This window comes from Notolabrus celidotus, chromosome 8 (genome assembly GCF_009762535.1).
Source record: "Notolabrus celidotus isolate fNotCel1 chromosome 8, fNotCel1.pri, whole genome shotgun sequence".
NCBI lineage: Eukaryota > Metazoa > Chordata > Actinopteri > Labriformes > Labridae > Notolabrus > Notolabrus celidotus.
In genome coordinates, this window is record NC_048279.1 from 20,461,709 (window position 1) to 20,484,541 (window position 22,833).

The following is a 22,833-nucleotide window of genomic DNA, read 5'->3' on the forward strand; positions in this document are numbered from 1 at the left end:
GTTGCAATGAGCTACGTTATCAGGATGAATAGACAAAGTATGAACAGCAGAGGCACCAAAGCTGTAAACACGGTTGACAGTGTGCAGTTATTTTTGTTTTTGTTATTAGGGATGGAGAAAATGTGTTTCTAATTTTCTATCACTCTGCCCTGACTGTGCATGCGCATGACAGAGCTGCTCCTCTCATAATTCTCTCACAGCCCCTGCATTGCAGGGCCAGAGACACAAACGCTCCCTCCCCCATCCCGTAGCTCTTCTCAGCCTATATAAACACACATATGCAGGCAGAACTGTCACTCTGACTGCACTGGTTTCCAGCCAAAGCACCGACTCGAGTCATAATTTTTCCATCCTGTCTGCTCTCACACTGCGCTCGATTCAGTTTTTTGCTCTTTTGTTGTGCTTCTAAACACATCACTTTTAGAAGCGAGACAATCCTTTGCATTTATCACATGCTCCATTAGTTCTGTCCTTCCTGATGGCACCAAATGTTGATTCTGTCTAACTCAGTGCTGACATGCAGGTCACCGCTATGCAGAGTACAGAGCCTTTCCTCTCTTAAACTCTTGGTTCACTCCAATGGAAAAATATCACACCATGTCCTGTGCAGCATCCAAGATGGGGGAGGGTTAGTGCGTGTGTGTGTGTGTGTGTGTGTGTGTGTGTGTGTGTGTGAGTGTGTGTGTGTGTGTGTGTGTGTGTAGAGGGAGGGAGGGAGGGAGGGAGATGTAATGTGTCAGTGGTTACGAAAACAGTGGAAACAATGACCAAGGTCTCTTTGGCAATAAATCCTGATCAGTTCGACCCCCCCATGATGTTTTTGAGTGTCACTTCATACAGTGTTAAGCAGCTTTGCGCTCAAGATAAAATGTGAGTGTATTTTTCCAAAAGATTACTAAGGTTTCCATTGCGACAGCCTGAGGATGAATCACTGTGGGTTTCCCTACAAATGCAGGAAACAGATAAAGGAAGGTAGTGGTGTTATGAAATATGGGAAGCATATGCATGAACCTGCAGGTTGTGTATCATTATATGACTGTTCTTATGTTTCCATTGGCCTCTGCTTATGATAACACACTGCATGTAATCAGTGTGTACAGTGGAAACATGCATCTGTCATTTAATTGACCCCAAAACATAAATCGGACTGTTTATATGAGAAACTGCGAGAGTATCGTCCACTGTCTAAATATCATCCCAGGCTTCCTCTGGATATTCATCACCACTCAACCTCTTCATGGAAACATCAATGTGGGCTCAGAGAACTACATCAATGAGCGAGTCTGGCTTGTTGCCCTCCAACTAAATGAGAACCTGAATAAACTGTACCTACCCACGCACACTCGATAAGCGTGAGAAGAGATAGTAACTGGTTTGGAAAAGAGAAGGTGCACTGACAGACAAATGGCAAAAAAGATGAGGAGGTATGGGACTCACCGTTGGCTGCTGCCATCAGGGCCTGGAGCTGTTCAGCCTCAGTTGGGGGCTGGGGCCAAGGGCCAGTTCCCATGGCAACCTCAGGTCCTCCGGCAGCCCTGTAGCAAAAACGAGGAAAGAGCACGTGTAAATAACTAGGACATCATCTTCTCCAGTATGTGTGTGTGTGTTTTTTGTGTGTGTTTAGCTGACTGGTTTGACAGTTGGTGGTTTATGGTGTAAAGGCAAAGCAGCTGACGGTGAAGTACACAGCCTGTGGGCAGCAAGGATAACAAGGAGGATGTATAGTTTACAAAACAGGGTGTGTCTCAAACAAACGCACACCTCTTGATACACTCTTTTTAAGGCATGTACAAATGTGCCTGCACACAGACACACAGTGGAAAGCGTGTTCGGCATTCACACACAGCAAACAGTGTACAACAGTCACACTCTCTGCAGTATAGCCATGAGCAGGTCTACTAAATATCACTAAATATTTAACCATCCCCCTGTAAAGGAAATACCTGTCTGTATAGTCACACACAGTGCTTGCTGAGCGCTGAACATTTCCATCTGGGAAAACTTCACCTTCAAAGGCGTGTTTATTTAAAGTTCGCAATTTGCATGCGGGAGAACAGAGGAGAAAGCAGACCTGGGATCTATTATGCTCACTAACTTATTTCCATTCCCACACCTGTAACAAACCAGCACAAGCTCTACAACTGAAAACTAGATCACCAAGCTTCAATCCTGGCTCTTCTTCTGTTCCCCAAAGTGATAATAAACCTCAATCTCTGGGTTTAAGAGAGCACTTTTCATACATAATGAAACTACAGTAAGGTATCTACATCATACGACTATTAACAATGACACTTTACTGCATTAAGACCTGCAACAGTCACAAAACAACCTCTAACGTCACACACAGTTTTCACTTCTCTCTAAACCACCTGATGCGTGTGTGTGTGTGTGTGTGTGTGTGTGTGTGTGTGTGTGTGTGTGTGTGTGTGTGTGTGTGTGTGTGTGTGCAATACAGGGATCACTTGACTGTTTAGGGCAATAACAAACCACCTGAGGTATCTGATGTAGGATCATTAGCCTACGGGGACATGGGTAAAAGCTTCTACTGGAGTGCTTTGCTCCAAAGAGGACAGTCAACAACACATCAGGGATTTAAAGAACACAGAGGCATCAAGTCCTCCTTTTAAGACAGTAGTGATTATATAAGGAAAGAAGCACTCACTGTACAGAGATAGAGGGTAAGGCTCTTTTCTATTTAAAAAGAACAAAAAATGGTCTTCTCCATAGAAATGAGGGAGTAAAAGACACAAGGGGAAGAGTGAGATAGGACTTTTAACAGAAAATGGGGATTTGTTGAAGAGCATGTAGCCAGACCTCACTGCCAAATCTCTAAATTGGTTTTGAGTTCAGTGCCAGAGAGACACTGACAGAGAAAAACATGTACATCCTGAGCAGGACAACCAACAAGAACCAGGCGTTCTCAGAGCAGCGACGGTACAGGCAGGGTAGCCATTTTGTGCCTTAACATATAGCTTAAGATAAAAAGAATGCCTCATTTGTGCTAAATTAGCATGTCTCTGTACTTATCACATCCTGTGGTTGTGTTAAGCCCTTCCTGTGGTCAGGATTATCACTTCCTGTGGGCAAGATTGCGAACTGTGGTCCAGAGAGATGTGCTTGGTTGGCTAGACTGAATTATCAGTTTTCCTCTGCAACCTTACATGACATGTTTTCTTCACAGATGGCTCTCCTTGCTGCTTTGCTAGACCTAAACTTCAAACTTCAAACTGTGCACATGCTGACATCTGTCTCATATTGATGTTGACCTCAAGAATAATAGAACTTTATAACCTCTGACAGGCATTTTTTAAGAACACACTGCCTGTCTTGTTCCTTCTTTGTCGTCACTCAGTGGATAAATCACATGAAAAAGCCATATGTGGTGATGTTGAGCTACAACCATCACAGACAAACATCGAAGGCAGCACTGTATGGTAAGGCAGTCTGTAGAAGGAGAGAAAGCAAGATCTCTCTGCCTATAATGACTTCATGTACAGCGATAGCACACATACAAGGCAGAACAAATCTACAAAAACACTGCACGCAAAATCAAAAGTGTAACAGTCCTGTCTATGCCACAGCAAGCATTGTGGCCTATGCACATCGATCAACAAACCCCATCAAACCTTCAGGGAGACTAACAGAAGCTATGGGTTAGGTACATCTACACACAGCACAGCACTCAACTGCAGTGCACTACCTAAAATATTCACAGCACTCTCTGCTCTTATCCGCTGATCTGTGATCAGACTCTTCTCTTTTCTGAAAAACTGAACACAGACCAGCAGCTAAGAACAGAAAGTGATCATACAGCGGCTAGGTCTAAGTATGTACCTTGTCCCATTCTTCGGCGTCCATCGTATGTGTGTACCGTATGGCATGTGGGGACTAAAAGCACAACAAGTTATACAGATTGAATGGAGTCATTTTGTTTTTGATTGAAATGTTGAGACATTGTGCTTGAATCTCAGCTGAAAACATGTGATGTTGTCTTTTTCCTGCACCACTAACATCAATTATATCCAATGTAGACATGATCTAAGGATTCTATTACAGCAGCGATGTGTGTTTGTATGTTCCTCTCTGCCCCAGCTGGTATTTTTCAGGGTGAAGCTTTGACTCACAGAATGTGTAGTGCAATCATTGTTGTGAAATCTCTTACTGCACGCACTAATTTTAAACCACACAATATGAGCATAGCAAACATAAACCATCGACACAAACGCTCACTAAAACACACGACTTAATCTATTGTGTGTCAATAATCCAGTCACTTGTGTCAGAATCATGTATAAAAAAACGGTGTGTACAATCTCCCCATGGCAAAACGTGAAGAGAGAGTGCAAGGATAAAAACAGTGTCCCATCCCCCCACTAGCTGTGGTCCCCGTCCCTCATCAGTAGTACTGAGTGATGGTGCACAGGCTCAGAGAGCGCAGAGAGGAGAGGAGCAGAGGGGGAGGGGGAGGGGAGGCTGCGGCAGCCATTTTATAAAGCAGCCTGCAACCAGGCAGAGATGCTCATTCAGGAGTGAAAAGCAAGATTCTGACTTCAGTGAGAGGTGTCATGGAGCAACATGCAGCCATACACAAAATCTGGACTACAGTTTATTTTAAAGTCAGACCCAGATGGTGATATTGTGTCTTTGATGTCATCTGTCATTTGTATTCAGCCTCCTGCAGGCAATGAATTCCTACAGCTACCACCCCCCTCCCCTTACTCCTCTTCCTCATCCTTCATCACTCCCGCTGTCTTCAAATCAGCTAGCCTTGTGCAGTACAACATTGCTGGGAGTTTAATCAGTATGTGTGTGTGATGCTCAATTTACTCACCCGCTAGGTCCGGGTCTCTGTCCTTGGGTGAAGCGCCAGTCATTGTTTGGGGGCTTTTGCTGTGAAGAGAAAAGAAGATGCAACATGAATGTTCTGTTTCAACAAAACTACAGCTGGAAGTGTCTCAGGTGTCCAGAGGATGTTGGTTTGATGCTAACACGTGTGTGTTTGGGTGTGTGTTATGATGTATGATTGTGATGTAGAAAACCTTTTCTCAACAAATATCACAGCTGGCAACAGATATGTGTGTGCTCAGGCATCCATGTTGTTTCCAACAGTGGAGCATAAATGCTGCAGAGGAGGAGCACACACATGCACACACACAAACAACTGGGGCTCTACTCATTAAATTAAATAAGACTCCAAAAAACACAAGAAGGAAAAGCAGCTATTATGAGGAAAAGGAATTAGATGTTCAAATAGCTGAACTGGCTTTATTAAAATGGTGTCATATGCCCTCAAAATCAACTATTTCAGCCAGTAGTGAAATCAGACATCCCAAAGAGAGAGAGAATTTGTACCTTTTAATGACTAACTCAACACATTAGGCAAACCTTGTTATACTTTTTGTTGAACAGATATCTTCAAAAAATATTTGCATAGATGCAGAGAGAGAAACAGTAAAGACAGTAAATGTCATTTTGAGCTACAAAGCTACCACTGTGGCTCCACAGCGATAAAAGCCACCCTCCTGTCTCTACATGTCTCTGCATCTCTCTATGAATGTCTCCAAGCCTATTGCAGTCTTGTCCCTCTCTACCTCACTGGCCATGCCACCACGTCTTTTCCATCTCTGTGGCTCATTCCCTCTCTCTCAGCCTCTCTTGTTGTGCAGTGATGCGGTGAATAGACCCCTGGCTTGGCTCCAGATTCTACCACCTAATCGACACAAGAGCTCCCCGGAGAGAGAGGCTAGCAGGACGAAGTGCTGCATTATTAAAAGAGCTGTTCTACCCGAGGGAATGGTGGGATGAAGCGAGAGAGCAGCACAGACAACCAGAAGAGAAAATTCCTTTTAAAATACTGACACAGGAGCAGGATTGTTTGTGACCATATCTGATGAGGCATCTTTTAAAACACAGATAAATGAGGAACACATGCACCAGGAAAAGGTGACTTGTTGAAGACAGTTTGTTGAAACACTGAAAAGGGGGAACAGAGTTCAGCATCTTTGTAAAAAACATAGTGGCATCAAAGAGACTCAAAAGAGGACTGACGACAGGAATTGTGCAATTTTTTTGCTGTACTGAGGACATGTGAAGGACACTACAAAATCTGAAAGACAGAGTGATGATAGCGTAAACAGGAGTTGCGTTGTTGTCAGTGCTTTTTTAACAATACAACACAAGTTTTAAGTATTAAGTAAGTATTAAGTGTTGAGTGGAAAAGCCTCCAGTGGATTGAATTCAGAGTCATCCCCCAAAAAGGTCTGTTTCACTCGAGTGGTCACTTAACACCATCAGTAGAGTCTTCAACACCCCGGGAGGAAGAAACAGAGTCAGATAAAGAGAAGACAAGTCTACTCAGTTATGTCCACATAACAAAAAGCAATGCCAGAACTCACAACTTTTTCATTACTACAATATTAAACTGTTACAGAAGACAAGAGGCAGGCATGTTTGACCTCTTATCAGAACAGAGCGTGGTTGATGTTGATCTAAAAATGGACTCAGAGATGTTTACATGTGCGTGGGCAAGTAAGTCTGTCTGAGCTTCAGTGAGGAGCCAAAAAGATCAGCACTGAGTGCAGGCAAACATCCACAGAGAGGCCCAGCATTCCAGCTGTGTGACTCGCTCTTACCACACTACCACTCACAGACACACGCTAGTCATTTCCAAGGTCAGGTCCCACTCCCGGCATGTGGAATAAAGGGTAACTGACTCTGAGATAGAATATTGGGCTCTACACCTCATGTGCTGTAATGCTGTAATTCTAAAAATGCATGCCTTTTTGCGTAGTGCAAGTTCATCTGAAAGTCGGAACATAGAGAGAGAGAGAGGTCAAGTAGACTACGGGTGAAGACTAGGCCAGTGGTGAGAGATGAAGGGATTACAGCTTTGTGGGTCTGAATCTCGGCCAATAGGAGTATTTTTATTCCACCCTGTACGCTTTAAATACTCAGTCTGCCTTCCTCATCTACAAAGTGAACCACCAAGTTTAGAGGGCTTGCCCGGTGAACTAAACCAGACTGAGGACACAACACATTTATCAGTTGAAGTACTATCATCGTACATGGTGAGATTAATACTTATTATGCAAGTACTTGATACAGCATCAGGTTTAAGCTGGACTGATCAACATGTGGGCATAGTTGGACTTTGTCTATCATGTTTCAAAGCAGCTGCTAAAAACACCTGGTTTACCGGTTCACATCTTCTCTATCATGATAAACAAGGATTTTTACAAGTTTACAAAATTGAATAAATGGTGTCTTGTTCCCCTCTCACCCTAACAGGAGTAAAAATACCTAAAGCACATGCAAACACTTCCTACACAAACAAAGGTCCATCTGGTGCTCGATGAGGAAGATTCAGTTTCCTAACTTGCACACAAATTGTACTGGTGTTAAGAGATCTGTGGCTGGACAGCACCTGGTGCTCTGTCTGAAAAAAGGAAGTGGTGCCTGTTCTGTTGTTCTGATAACCTTCAGTGTACACACACACACACACACACACACACACACACACACACACACACACACACACACACACACACACACACACACACACACACACACACACACACACACACAAACACACACCATATGAAATTCAGCACACATTCACTCCCTCATTACAGCTGTCCTACACTGTTTTTTAGAGATTCTTCAATGTTAAGCAACAATTACAACAGAGGAAATCTAAAAAGAAAAGGAAAAGCAGTATGTGAAATGTATAGAATGTCAATCAATAACACTGAAGAATCATTATAAAGGTAAAGTGTATCCCTTAGATGCTTGGTTTAAAAATTCCTCTCCTTTTAATTAACATCATAACTCAATTGAGAATAACCTCAAGGCTGGTGTTACTGAACTGCAGGAGCTAGTTTTTTGCATGTGCAGTTTTATCATCTATAAAAAGTATATCAACAAAACACTCTGCCGAAATCAGTGCATGTGCCAATCCTTATAACTTCCCGCTGACTCAGAGGCTGATTGACAAACACATGGTGATGGAAATACTCATGTGTCTAATGTGTCAAACTTATGATATCAGGATAACATGACATGTTTGTCCACTGAGGAAAAAATGTTTTTGGATTCAAACAGTTACATGTCCCTGACCAATTGTATGACAGCAAAAAATCCACTTCTGATTACATTTTTCTTCCTGTTTCAAACAGTATGTTAGAGTGTGCCAGAACGTCAAACTGCAAATGAATAGAGGATACAAAGAAGGCCAGTGGGAAGTGACAGATAATCGGGGCTAAGGCCCCTGGGTCCTGCTAGAATTACACACTACTAGAGAACTCCTTGTGCCCGATGTTTTGTAGACACAATCTCACACGCAAGCACATAAACACCCAGAGTGATGACTGCTGCCCTAAAGCCTTTATAGCCTGAGCCGTCTGTCGCTGTGGCACACGTGCGTAAAGCCATCCTTCCTGTCCCTTTATCCATCACTCGCTTTCTATTCCTCTGTTGTCCTCGTTGCACACGTGTCACTAGAGCAGAGAGACAGATGGTACCTCTGCTGACCTCAGGGACGACCTAATCCAGTGCACAGAGAGAGTTTCTGTGCAATACAGAGGCATGGGGATCCTTCTCTTACTAAAGACACACAAGGATAAAGAGAAAATTCCCCTTTTTTCACTCAATTCCCCTAAATGAATCATCCTTGTCAGAGCGTTTCCAGCCCTTCTCTATTCCTCACTGTGCTCATGTTGTATCAAACATGAAATAGGTTGTCAGTGTCTCTTGCATGTAATTATCTGATTTGCTTTTCTTCACACCACAGTATAAACACATGGAAAGGGGGGGGCATTCAAGGTCTAGGATCTAAGAGTGAAAATTAAAAATAACTGTTCTGAATAGATACACACAGCACAGCCTCACTCGTGGGATGTCCAGAGTCCTGGAACCAATCACCAAAGGTTCAGAGGACAGCAGGAAGTCAGGGGTCAGGCCACTGACCCTATGAATTCCTGTTTTTCAGCCACTGCTTTATTCTTTGACTCCTTCCCTTCTCCCCTCACAACATTTTGTTTCCTCAGCCCTTTTCCTCTCCTTCGCCCCACATCTCTCTCTTTCTCTGTGTCACCCTGTTCCCTTCTCTCTCCCAGCAATTTCCCTGAGCCAACACTGCAGGACACATTTTCATCTGTTTGTCTCCTCCCCTCCATCTGTTATAACCTTTTCTGTTGCTCCATTCCTCCTGTACTAAGCCAAACATTTAGTTTTCTCCAGCACCTTTGTTGCTGCATGACTCTTTATCTGTATCTTTTTTTAATCAGTTTATTTCTGCCATTTAGTTTCTGGAAGTTAGAGATAGTAACCACATTTCCTAGCCTCAGGTCAGATTAAATATGAAACCAAATCTTTGAAGTAGGACAACAAAGTTGTGAGAGTTTTCTTACCACACCGAGAGGGAGCATCCTGCTAAAACAACAGTGATCCCTGATAAAAACTGCAGAGCTAGGTAAATGAGGATATCTAGTTTTGACTCGTTCATTTTACCCTTAGACAATCACAACATCTGAGCAATTTTTTGAGATACCTTTTTTTGCATTTCTGAAACCTGTCTATAGATATTGAAACACCTGTGTTGGGCTTATCCTGCCATGGCATAGCCCACCATGCCATGCTTAATCTCTCACTTAATCCCTCACCTCACTGATTGAGTTCATAAGGTGCTTCCTGCTGAGTGTCATGTTGAGTGTGTTGTTGTGACTCAGCATGGGTGTCTTCATAAATACAAAGTCACTCCGGCTGGATAGGGTGGAGTAGCAGGGCCTGTAGGTGCGTGTGTGGGGCTCCTGAGTGCCTCCCACTACCTCCATGTAGCGAATTGGTCCATCAGTATTGAGCTGCAGGTGCAGATCTTTGCTGGGTCTCTGATGGTAGCGGCTGGACCTGTGGCGTCCATAGCAGCAGCAGTCAGAGTCTCCCAGCCCTGGCTCACGGTGCCTGAGGCAGCGTACCATGAGAACAACAAAAGTGATGAAGGACACCGCTGATACACAAGCTAGAGAGATGATGAGGTACAGGGTAATATCCGACATCCCTGTGCGGTGGTAGAAGGGTGTGTGGCGAGGGCGAGCAGGAGCATCAATGGTCAAGCCCTTCTCATCCACTGTTACTGTAATGTTCACAGAAGTGGACTTAGGTGGGTCGCCATTGTCCTGAATAATAACCATGATATCATATGTTGAGCCCACCTCCTCCTCGGCCAACTGGCGTGCTATGCGGACATCACCACTATGAGGTTCAATACGGAACATGCCAGCATTTGGTCCAGGGGCAATGGAGTAAAACAGCCATGCATTGTGCCCGCTGTCTGCATCCACCACTACAAGTTTAATTATGAGGTACCCTGGGCGGGCGGATGGGGGCACAGAGATCTCCAATCTTTTGTCTTTTGGGTATGAGGGGTGTACAAGCGCTGGTGCATTGTCATTCACATCCACCACAAACACATGCACAGTGACATTTGTTGTCCGAGGGGGCACCCCAGCGTCCCTGGCCTGCACCTCAATACGGAATGCCTTAAGCTGTTCATGATCCAGAGAGCGCATGCTGAAGATTTGGCCGCTCTCTGGATTTATGTAGACATAGGATGAGATGGGAGAGCCCTGCACCATGCTGGGGAGGACGGAGTAGGAGATACGAGCATTGTCACCTAGGTCTGGATCAGTGGCTGAAACAGCAGCAATGGGGGCACTGGGAGCATTGTTTTCAGGGACATCCACAGAGTATGAAGGCTGTGAGAAAATGGGGGCATTGTCATTTACATCAGAGAGTTTCACTACAAAAGTTGTTTGTGATGAAAGGGGAGGGGATCCAGCATCAGTGGCCTTGATAACCACTGTATACTCAGGGACAGTCTCACGGTCCAGGTTTCCAGCAGTGGTGAGGCTGTAATGCATGCCAAAAGCTGAGTTTAATTTGAATGGCAAACCTGGTTGGACCGATAGTTTAACCTCCCCATTCACCCCAGAGTCTAGGTCCCGGGCACTGATGAGGGCTATTACAGTCTCTGGAGCTGAGTCCTCCCTGATGGGACTTGTCAGTGACGTCAGTGTCACCTCAGGAGCGTTGTCATTTGCATCAATGATGTCCACTATGACGTTGCAGGAGCCCTCCATAGCTGGAGAGCCACCATCTCTGGCCTGCACTGTGATGTGGTAACTTGCGGCCTTCTCATAATCCACATCCCCCTTCACACGAATCTCCCCGCTTTTAGAATCCACACTGAAAAGGCTGAGGACGCGTTCCGGCGTGTATTTACTAAACAAGAAAGATATTTCGCCATTGTTACCCGCGTCCGCGTCAGACGCGTTTAATTTCGTTACTAAAGTGCCCCGTGCAACATTTTCTGAAAGCCGTACATTCATCACCGGTTCATCAAAGACAGGCGCATTGTCATTTACATCCAGAATTTTAATGAGCAGAAGTGTTGAGCCAGACTTCTCAGGCTGACCGCCATCAACAGCGGTGAGCAACAGGCGAAACGAGGCCTGCGTCTCCCTGTCCAAAGATTTATCCACTAATAGTTCTGGAAACTTGCTTCCATCACTTTTAGCTTCCACATTCAAAGTAAAAAAGTCATTTGCTGCGAGATGGTAAGTGCGTAACGAGTTAGTCCCAACATCTGGGTCGTGTGCGCTCTCCAGACGGAACCTTGTACCCGGCGCAGCAGCCTCTGATATCTCCAAAGAAATGTTGCTTGTTGAAAACTGCGGTGCGTTATCATTCACATCCAGAATGTCCACTACAATACGTTGACTGTCCAAAGGATCCTCCAAAACTATTTGAAGGTGTAGTGAACACGCTGAATTTAATTCGCACAGTTGCTCCCTGTCAATTTTTTCTTTAATAACTAACTCGCCGGTTGCTTGCTTTACCTCAAAATACTGCGTTGAGGGTTCGGAGACCACCCGCAACCTCCTCTGAACCAACCGCTGAGCAGTGAGACCCAAATCCTTTGCAATATTCCCGACAACAGAACCTGGGCTCAGTTCTTCCGATACAGAGTAGCTGAGCTGAGCTGACGCAGAGGAGAGGCAAGCCAGATAGAAGCAGAGCCTCCACAGCCTCCCTCCTCCGGGGCGCTTCCTCTGTCTCGAGTCCATTGTGCTGCTCTCCGGAGATCGGAGAATGGAAAAGTTTTCAACTCCTCTTTTCACCGTAACGTATCCATAGTAAAGTTAAAACGAGGCTGCCCGACTCGATGGAAAACATTTCCGTTTTAAAAACAGAGCGATAGGAAGTTTTGATGTGACCATGACTGCGTTTTTTTACGAGAAAACGAGACGAAAATCAAAGTATTTTCTGCCTCCTGTGAAACTCTGAGCTCTGTGTCCTCCGCCTCACTCCCCCCGTGGGCGGGGAAGTACCATGGAGGCCTTCCCTCTCATTGGAAGACAGGGCTGGACCAGCTCTCTCACACAGAGCTCACTCACTCACACACGTACACATACACTCACACACTATGAAAACTTTCCAGTGACTCCACTTCCACTGACAGGCAAATATCAACTCCACTCCCATGGCAAAACTTAGAGAGGAGAGAGATAGCGGAATGACGCAGGAGTTTTTTTGTTACGACTGGAAAAATATATTTTCAGCATGATTTTAAAAATGATCAATCTATTTTTTTAAGATCCTTAAAAATCAAGTCACGTGCTCCCATTGAAAAACCCCTCACACTCAAAACATAGCCACTAATGAAGCAGCTGTTATTTATAGCAGTACTATTTGTATCCGCAGGGGGGCGGGGTTTCCAAACTGCTTTCCCCATTCACTAATTCTGAAAGTTGATTTTTACAAAGGGCTCCATTATGAAATAAAGGGATTATACAAATGTCAAACAAGAAACAGAAAAGACGAAAATAGCATTTGGCCGAATAAACTTCAGATACAATGTACTGTTGCAAACATTAGATAATAATGTAAGGCAGATAAATAGTGATGAAATTGTGATGATTTGGTTTACATGACAAGGAAACAGTTGTCTACAACAATATCGCACACGGAACCAAAATATGGAGCATTTTGTCCCAATAAAGAGTAAAATAATAATAATAAAATACTTGTGGTTTCTATCAAGCCATAGTTTTTGTGATTCTAATAGCAGAGAGTGACGAATAAGCAATATGATGGTATCAAATTACAATATGTATTTAATAGGTCTGAATCCCTGAAAGGAAATATAAAAAACTACAGACAAAAAGCGTTAAAAAAACACAAAGAAATAACTGACTCATTACGATTTGGACAGTAAAACACGCCTGATTTAGATAGTCCATACACCTTGCAAAAATAATGTCCAGCTATACTACATAGCGGGAAGGTCGACTATGGTTTTTCTGCTCACCTGCTGGCTCTCAAAGGTCCAGGTGCTGTCAGGTAAAGACGCATCCAGGACACTGATGACCTCCTTAAAGTCAGTGGTGCTGCTGGGTTTGATCAGAGTGAAATCACTGTACTCTGACATGGGAGACATACAGGACCTGAACGACTGACTCTGAGACAACATGTCTCCTCCCAGGACCTCCACGTACTTTATAGGTCCATCAGTGTTCAGCTGAATCTGCAGGTTTCTGTTGGGGTTCTTGTAATCGTCACAGTCGCTCCGACTCGTGCAGCAACTAGCGCTGCTTCTGCTGTTCCTGATGCATTTCACCGCTAAGATGAGAAAAGTCACCACAGACAGCACGGACACCGAGGCCAGAGAGAGGATCAAATAAAGGGTGATTCTGCCGTTTTTCTTGCTGGGCTCGGACACTTTATGTCGCAGGTCTAAAATGGGCTCATGCAGGCCGTCCTCCATCAGGATGGACACCGTGACGGTGGTGGACTGGACTGGTTCCCCGTCGTCCTTGATCTCTATGAGCAGCCTCTGAGAGGAGTCGTCGTGCTCGTACACAGCGCGTTTAGTCCTCACCTCCCCTGTGTACAGATTGACAGTGAACAGAGAGGCGTCTGTGGCCTCCGCCACTTTGTACGAGATCCACGCGTTATGGCCCGAGTCTGCGTCCACGGCCGTCACTTTAGTAACCAGGTGACCCGCTTTTGCGGAGCGGGGCATCCTCTGATGAGAGAGGGAGCCCATGGCAGCGGAGGAGGGGTAAATAACAGCGGGGGCATTGTCGTTCTGGTCCAGGATAAAAACATGGACAGTGGCGTTGCTGCTGAGAGACGGAGAGCCCTGATCCTTTGCCTGAACCTGAATCTGAAACACCTTCAGTTTCTCATAGTCAAACGAGTGCATGCTGTAGATGCTGCCATTGTCTGAGTTAATGTAAACATAAGAGGACACAGACACGTCCTGCACTTTGGAGTCCAGTATAGAGTAAGAGATTTTGGCGTTTTCACCAAAATCCAGATCAGATGCTGATACTGAGAACAGTATAGAGCCAGCTCTTCCATTCTCTTTTAAATACACATTATAGGAGGGCTGAGTGAATACAGGAGGGTTGTCATTCACGTCAGTGATACTGACAGGTATAGTTTTCTTACTGGACAAAGGAGGAGAGCCTGAATCAGTGGCTGTTATCTCAATATTATACTGAGAGAAGTTTTCTCGATCTAAAACACCGCTGGTAACAAGAGCATAATTATTAGAAAATGAAGGCTTCAGAGAAAATGGGGAGCCAGTGGGAAGCTGTAATGTCACCTTACCGTTAACATCGGAGTCAAGGTCCCGTGCACTGATTAAAGCAACTACAGTACCACTCGGTGCGTCCTCGCGCACAGGCTTTGGTTGAGAAGTAAGGACAATTTCTGGAGCATTGTCATTAAAATCAATTACCTCAACTTGCACGCGACAATGACCCTCCATTTCAGGGCTACCTTTATCTTTTGCGGTTACATCAATGTCATAAGACCTGGTCGTTTCATAGTCTAACTCACCTTTAAGAGAGATTTCACCTGTTAATGGATTTATATCAAAGATTGACAGTAGTGAATCTGATGTCCGGGAGCCAAATGAAAATTGAATTTCTCCATTCAGACCTTCATCAGCATCTGTTGCTTTTGGCTTAAGAATAACAGATCCTATAATACTTTTTTCACCGAGAGATACTTTATAAACGTTTTTCTCAAACACTGGGAAGTTATCATTGTTGTCAAGCACGGTTACTGTTATTTGGGATGTCCCGGATCTTACTGGATTCCCACCATCTAATGCTGTCAGTAGTATACTGTGAACTCCCTTTTTCTCTCGATCAAGGGCCCTCTCTAAAACAAGTTCCGGAACAGTCTTACCCCCTTCAATTTCTTTTATTTTGAGTGAAAAACAATCGTTTTTACTTAGAGTATATGATTTGAGTGAATTGGTTCCTACGTCTGGATCCTCGGCACTCTCCAAAGGAAAGCGTGTACCAACCGCTGCTGACTCGGCTAATTTCAGAGATAATTCACTCGAAAGGAAATTTGGAGAATTATCGTTAATATCTCTTATTTCAACCTCTATTCGGTGCAACTGTAACGGGTCCTCAATAACAACCTGCAGAGCTAAAACACAGCTGGTGCGTTGTGCACATAGAGCCTCTCTGTCTATTCTGTCATTCACCACCAACTCGCCCTTCCCCGCATCCACACTGAAATACTGCTTGCCAGCCTCAGAGGCGACACGCAGCTTGCGCTCAAAAATGTCTGACAATCCCAAACCAAGATCTTTGGCTAGATTTCCTACCACAGAGCCCTGTTTCAGCTCCTCTGGGATGCTGTAACGAGTCTGTCCTTCTATTGTAATCCACAGGAGAAAGAAATGAAGCCACCAAAGCGCCAGCCATCTCCAGTCTCGGTATCCCATTCTCTTTGTCATCCTTGATTCAGTAAAATGCTTCACATCCAATCCACAAGAACGAAGAACATAATGTCAAAACCAATATTCCAAGTATGTGATATATTCCGTAAAAACGACGTCTGTGCATGGTCAAAAAATCGAATCGAGATAGCCAAATTTTCAGACTATATGAACCATACTCTCTTCCACTCAGAGCATTGTGATTTGGTGCTGAAGCTGCATGGGGGAGGGAGTAGATCTCTTTGTACAGTGCTGAATGCTATTGGTGCACAGCATCCACCTCATATCCAATAACAGACTAAGCAGCGCACTTAAAGACACACTTACCATTGAGCACAATCATCATAAAGGAATGCATACACTACCAGAGCAAGGCTTGTATTTCAATGATTAATAAGAAAATAAGTAAATATTTGAGAACATGGACTAAATCAATAAAAGACATGAAAGTATCATTGTAAACCTTAAACTTGAGAAGGAGAACTTTGTCTTTGGCTAACATATAATAGGCCTAATAGCCATTAATGAATTTTATATAAAGATCCAATGGTCCAATAAAATATACTCTATGTATAAATTAAGAGTCTCGTTTTTAAACAACAAAGAATGTAATTTGTTATTCGTTGAGAAAAGAGCACCACTATTAGACCATTAAAATGCCATCCTTATGTCTCAGGGTAAAAGTCGCTGTCCATCCCCCTGGTGCTGAAACGCTCAGCCCGAGATGCTATAATGTAGAACATAAACCCCATGTGAAATGATAAGGTTAAAGTTTATATGAGAGCTTAGCAGTTTTAATTCAGACTATTATTATATATATATATATATATATATATATATATATATATATATATATATATATATATATATATATATATATATATATATATTTGAAATGATACAATCAACAGTTAAAAACATGAAGATATGTAACACGCTTGCTGTGGTATTTTCTATTTGTGTTGATAAATGCTGTTATTGCTTTTATGGTAAGGTTCAAAACTGTGCATCTTATTATGTTTTAAACTCGATTTCGGGCTCACCTGCTGGCTCTCAAAGGTCCAGGTGCTGTCAGGTAAAGACGCATCCAGGACACTGATGACCTCCTTAAAGTCAGTGGTGCTGCTGGGTTTGATCAGAGTGAAATCACTGTACTCTGACATGGGAGACATACAGGACCTGAACGACTGACTCTGAGACAACATGTCTCCTCCCAGGACCTCCACGTACTTTATAGGTCCATCAGTGTTCAGCTGAATCTGCAGGTTTCTGTTGGGGTTCTTGTAATCGTCACAGTCGCTCCGACTCGTGCAGCAACTAGCGCTGCTTCTGCTGTTCCTGATGCATTTCACCGCTAAGATGAGAAAAGTCACCACAGACAGCACGGACACCGAGGCCAGAGAGAGGATCAAATAAAGGGCGATTCTGCCATTTTTCTTGCTGGGCTCGGACACTTTCTGTCGCAGGTCTAAGATGGGCTCATGCAGGCCGTCCTCCATCAGAATGGACACCGTGACGGTGGTGGACTGGACCGGTTCCCCGTTGTCCTTGATCTCTATGAGCAGCCTCTGAGAGGAGTCGTCGTGCTCGTACACAGCGCGTTTAGTCCTCACCTCCCCTGTGTACAGATTTACAGTGAACAGAGAGGCGTCTGTGGCCTCCGCCACTTTGTACGAGATCCACGCGTTATGGCCCGAGTCTGCGTCCACGGCCGTCACTTTGGTAACCAGGTGACCCGCTTTTGCGGAGCGGGGCATCCTCTGATGAGAGAGGGAGCCCATGGCAGCGGAGGAGGGGTAAATAACAGCGGGGGCATTGTCGTTCTGGTCCAGGATAAAAACATGGACAGTGGCGTTGCTGCTGAGAGACGGAGAGCCCTGATCCTTTGCCTGAACCTGAATCTGGAACACCTTCAGTTTCTCATAGTCAAACGAGTGCATGCTGTAGATGCTGCCGTTGTCTGAGTTAATATAAACATAAGAGGACACAGATACGTCCTGCACTTTAGAGTCCAGTATAGTGTAAGAGATTTGGGCGTTTTCACCAAAATCCAGATCAGATGCTGATACTGAGTACAGTATAGAGCCTGCTACTCCATTCTCTTTCAAATACACATTATAGGAGGACTGAGTGAATACAGGAGGATTATCATTCACATCAGTTATACTGACAGGTATAGTTTTCTCACTGGACAGGGGAGGAGAGCCTGAATCAGTGGCTGTTATCTCAATATTATACTGAGGCAAAGTTTCTCTGTCTAAAGGACCACTGGTGACTAGTGCATAATTATTAGAAAATGAAGGTTTGAGGTTAAATGGAGAACCCTTTGGTAGCTGTAATGTCACTCTACCACTATTACCGGAGTCCAGGTCTCGTGCTCTGATTAAAGCGACAACCGTTCCCTTCGGTGCGTTCTCGGGTACGGGACTTGGGTTTGAAGTTAAAACTATTTCTGGAGCATTATCATTTATGTCGATTACTGCAACTTGCACACGGCAGTGTCCCTCCATTTCAGGAACTCCTTTATCTTTTGCAGTTATGTCTAGTTCATGCAATGCACTTATTTCATAGTCCAACTGTCCTACTAAAGAAATTTCACCTGTACCTGAATCCAACTGAAAAATAGATAACAGAGACTGAGGTGTGTGCTCGGCAAAAGCATATTCAATTTCGCCATTAACACCCTCGTCTGCATCTGTTGCTTCAACCTTCACAATAACAGAACCAGTGACACTATTTTCAGGCACTGTAACATTATACAAAGGCCTTTTGAAAACAGGGACATTATCGTTGATGTCTAGAACAGTAATTATTATTTTTGTGGTTCCTGTTTTGACAGGATTTCCTCCGTCTAATGCTGTTAACAAAAACTGGTGGACACTTTGTGTTTCTCTGTCTAATGATTTCTCTAGAACTAGTTCCGGAACTTTTCTATTTCCAGGCAAATCTTTGATGCTTAAAGTAAAACAGTCATTTTTACTTAGTAGATAGGATTTTACTGAGTTACTACCAACGTCCAGATCTTGTGCTGTTTCTAGAGGGAACCGTATGCCTGTGGCAGTGGATTCTGCTATCTTTAAAGACTTCTCTTCCGTTAAAAATATTGGGAAATTGTCATTGATGTCCTTTATTTCCACTTCAATTCGGTGAAGCTGTAGTGGATTCTCTGTAACAACTTGTAAAGGCAAGACACAGCTCACGCTTTGTCCACATAGAGCCTCTCTGTCTATTCTGTCATTCACCACCAGCTCGCCCTTCCCCGCATCCACACTGAAATACTGCTTACCAGCCTCAGAGTCGACACGCAGTTTACGGTCAAAAATGTCTGACAATCCCAAACCCAGATCTTTGGCTAGATTTCCTACCACAGAGCCCTGTTTCAGCTCCTCCGGGATGCTGTACCGAGTCTGTCCGTCTATTGTAATCCACAAGAGAAAGAAATGAAGCCACCAAAGCGCCAGCCATCTCCAGTCTCGGTATCCTATTGTCTTTGTCATTCCTGGTCCGTTAGAAGAGGTTATTTTCCATCGAGATATTTGTCAACACAACCCAACACCTAAAGCCATTTCTGGAAAGGTATTCAAATAAAAACGTATCCTTTGAATAGTGAAAAATAAAATAGACTCCAGACGCTTTGTAAATCGCACATCTCCTCTCAGCTCTGTGCACTAAGAGCTATCGCACAGAGCCTGCATGGGGGGATGGAGTAGATCTCTTTGTACAGTCTCGCATGCTATTGGTTCACAGCATCCATCTCTGCTATCCAATCACAAAGACCTAACCCGGCAGATATAGCTGGTGTACTGCCTCAGTCACAATGCTTTGTGACACACGCAACGCTAAAGAAAGTCCAATTAACATGGTATGAGGGGGGAAAGGGCCAGTGAAACATCGTAGAGTAATCATTTAAGCTCTTTAAATCAGAAAGATGGATTTTTATATTGAAAAAAATTACAATTATTCACAATTTGTTTTGAAAAATCGGTTTTGCAACCTTATGAACACGCCATGAAATTGGGGGCGTCATATAAAAATAGATAATCATCACAAATGTAAATATATGCAGAATACATCATTCTGAAAGCAAGAAATTGTGATGGTTACAAACGGTCACCTATAGTTATTGTCTAAGTGCAACGTTTAAAAATAAAAATCGTTGATGTAGGCATTTGGACAACCTTGTTTCTTAAGAGAAAGCTACTCAAACGAAAAATAATGAACCTTCTGAAAAAGTCCATCATAGAAATAATTCTTCAATTACATAAAATGCGTTGTGTCTTTAATCACCAATTGCTATAGTAATGGCGATCAAAGAAAAAACAGTGTCTTTACATATCCAAAAACGTTGTCTTCAGTTTTTTTTTCTATTCTGTTGAGGCAAATAAGGGAACATGTATCCTGAATATTTAAGCTACCCAAAATATGATCACTTTTCCTTTGGATGCAGACAAAAAGGTTTGAAGCTAAATCCCATATACGAGTTCATAAATGTTGCATATTTCATTTGGAATGTAAAATGACAAAAACAAGTCATGAACCAGTGTTTAACTGCTCACCTGCTGGCTCTCAAAGGTCCAGGTGCTGTCAGGTAAAGACGCATCCAGGACACTGATGACCTCCTTAAAGTCAGTGGTGCTGCTGGGTTTGATCAGAGTGAAATCACTGTACTCTGACATGGGAGACATACAGGACCTGAACGACTGACTCTGAGACAACATGTCTCCTCCCAGGACCTCCACGTACTTTATAGGTCCATCAGTGTTCAGCTGAATCTGCAGGTTTCTGTTGGGGTTCTTGTAATCGTCACAGTCGCTCCGACTCGTGCAGCAACTAGCGCTGCTTCTGCTGTTCCTGATGCATTTCACCGCTAAGATGAGAAAAGTCACCACAGACAGCACGGACACCGAGGCCAGAGAGAGGATCAGATACAGGGCGATTCTGCCGTTTTTCTTGCTGGGCTCGGACACTTTCTGTCGCAGGTCTAAGATCGGCTCATGCAGGCCGTCCTCAATCAGGATGGACACCGTGACGGTGGTGGACTGGACCGGTTCCCCGTCGTCCTTGATCTCTATGAGCAGCCTCTGAGATGAGTCGTCGTGCTCGTACACAGCGCGTTTAGTCCTCACCTCCCCTGTGTACAGATTGACAGTGAACAGAGAGGCATCTGTGGCCTCGGCCACTTTGTACGAGATCCACGCGTTATGGCCCGAGTCTGCGTCCACGGCCGTCACTTTGGTAACCAGGTGACCCGCTTTTGCGGAGCGGGGCATCCTCTGATGAGAGAGGGAGCCCATGGCAGCGGAGGAGGGGTAAATAACAGCGGGGGCATTGTCGTTCTGGTCCAGGATAAAAACATGGACAGTGGCGTTGCTGCTGAGAGATGGAGAGCCCTGATCCTTTGCCTGAACCTGAATCTGAAACACCTTCAGTTTCTCATAGTCAAACGAGTGCATGCTGTAGATGCTGCCGTTGTCTGAGTTAATGTAAACATAAGAGGACACAGACACGTCCTGCACTTTGGAGTCCAGTATAGAGTAAGAGATTTTGGCGTTTTCACCAAAATCCAGATCAGATGCTGATACTGAGTACAGTATAGAGCCAGCTCTTCCATTCTCTTTTAAATACACATTATAGGAGGGCTGAGTGAATACAGGAGGGTTATCATTCACATCAGTTACACTGACAGTTATAGTTTTCTCACTGGACAGGGGAGGAGAGCCTGAATCAGTGGCTGTTATCTTAATATTATATTCAGGGAAACTTTCCCTGTCTAAAGGACCACTGGTGACTAGTGCATAATTATCAGAAAATGATGGTTTGAGGTTAAATGGGGAACCTTTTGGCAGCTGTAATGTCACCTTACCGTTATCATCAGAGTCAAGGTCTCGAGCACTGATTAAAGCCACTACAGTATCACTGGGAGCGTCCTCAGGCACAGGGTTTGGCTGGGAGGTCAGAAATATATTTGGAACATTATCATTTATATCTAAAACCTCAATATGGACAGTGCAATGTCCCTCCATCCTCGGAATTCCCTTGTCTCTTGCAAAGACGTCAATTTCATAATTTGAATTTGTTTCGAAATCTAATGTCCCTTTGAGGCGTATTTCTCCGATTACTGAATCAATATCAAAAACAGAAATGATTTTGTCTGGTGTGCGTGTTCCAAATGAATATTCAACTTCTCCATTTGGACCTTCATCAGTGTCGTTCGCGATAAGTTTAAGTATATATGCACCTTGTACACTATTTTCGCTTATGGAAACTTTGTAAATATTTTTCTCAAAAACCGGGAAATTGTCGTTATTATCAAGCACATTTATGGTTATCTGAGAAGTCCCAGTTTTTACTGGATTTCCCCCGTCCAGAGCTGTTAGTTGCAGACTATGTCTGGCCTTTTTTTCTCTGTCGAGAGATTTAGTCAGGACTAGTTCAGGAACTTTCCTGCCCCCGGAAACATCTTTAACCTTAAGAGTAAAAAAATCATCTTTACTTAGTGTATATGACCTTACAGAATTCACGCCAACATCAAGATCTTGCGCCGTCTCCAGAGGAAAACGTGCCCCTGCCGCTGTGGACTCTGCTATATCTAACGTTATATCTTGCGGAGGAAATTTTGGCGAATTATCATTAATATCTTGTATTTCCACCTCCACCCGGTGCAGTTGCAGTGGTTTATCAATGACAACTTGCAGAGTCAATACACAGCTCGCGCTCTGTCCACATAGAGCCTCTCTGTCTATTCTGTCATCCACCACCAGCTCGCCCTTCCCCGCATCCACACTGAAATACTGCTTGCCAGCCTCAGAGGCGACACGCAGCTTACGCTCAAATATATCAGAGAGTCCCAAACCCAGATCTTTGGCTAGATTTCCTACCACAGAGCCCTGTTTCAGCTCCTCCGGGATGCTGTAACGAGTCTGTCCGTCTATTGTAATCCACAAGAGAAAGAAATGAAGCCACCAAAGCGCCAGCCATCTCCAGTCTCGGTATCCTATTGTCTTTGTCATCCCCGGTCGGTTAAAAATATT

The 22,833-nt window shown here is 44.0% G+C and overlaps 3 protein-coding genes across 22 annotated transcripts in view; all 3 read right to left on the bottom strand.

Annotated features, from left to right (window-relative positions):
- LOC117818002 (protocadherin gamma-C5-like) overlaps positions 1–22,833 on the bottom strand; it is a 163,265-nt gene that overhangs the window by 2,883 nt on the left and 137,549 nt on the right. For 9 of the 20 annotated variants that reach the window (XM_034690849.1, XM_034690857.1, XM_034690855.1 and 6 more), the window contains exons 2-3: positions 4,832–4,890; positions 1,438–1,535 (exon numbers count right to left, since the gene is read on the bottom strand). In XM_034690849.1, the coding sequence (XP_034546740.1) occupies positions 1,438–1,535; positions 4,832–4,890 (157 nt within the window). Of the gene's footprint in view, positions 1–1,437; positions 1,536–3,834; positions 3,889–4,831; positions 4,891–9,659; positions 12,395–13,366; positions 15,821–22,833 lie in introns of those variants that run through there. The other 11 variants (XM_034690851.1, XM_034690850.1, XM_034690843.1 and 8 more) reach the window with 6 other exon arrangements.
- On the bottom strand, positions 16,756–19,305 carry LOC117817515 (protocadherin gamma-C5-like). Its single transcript, XM_034690255.1, has one exon. It carries the CDS (start codon positions 19,297–19,299, stop codon positions 16,756–16,758), a length of 2,544 nt encoding a protein of 847 aa, XP_034546146.1. The 5' UTR covers positions 19,300–19,305.
- Positions 20,347–22,821, bottom strand: LOC117817516 (protocadherin gamma-C5-like). Its single transcript, XM_034690256.1, has one exon. It carries the CDS (start codon positions 22,810–22,812, stop codon positions 20,347–20,349), a length of 2,466 nt encoding a protein of 821 aa, XP_034546147.1. The 5' UTR covers positions 22,813–22,821.

Coding starts and splice junctions, on each gene's coding strand:
- LOC117817516 (XM_034690256.1), bottom strand. CDS start 22,812: ATGACAAAGACAATAGGATACCGAGACTGGAGATGGCTGGCGCTTTGG.
- LOC117817515 (XM_034690255.1), bottom strand. CDS start 19,299: ATGACAAAGACAATAGGATACCGAGACTGGAGATGGCTGGCGCTTTGG.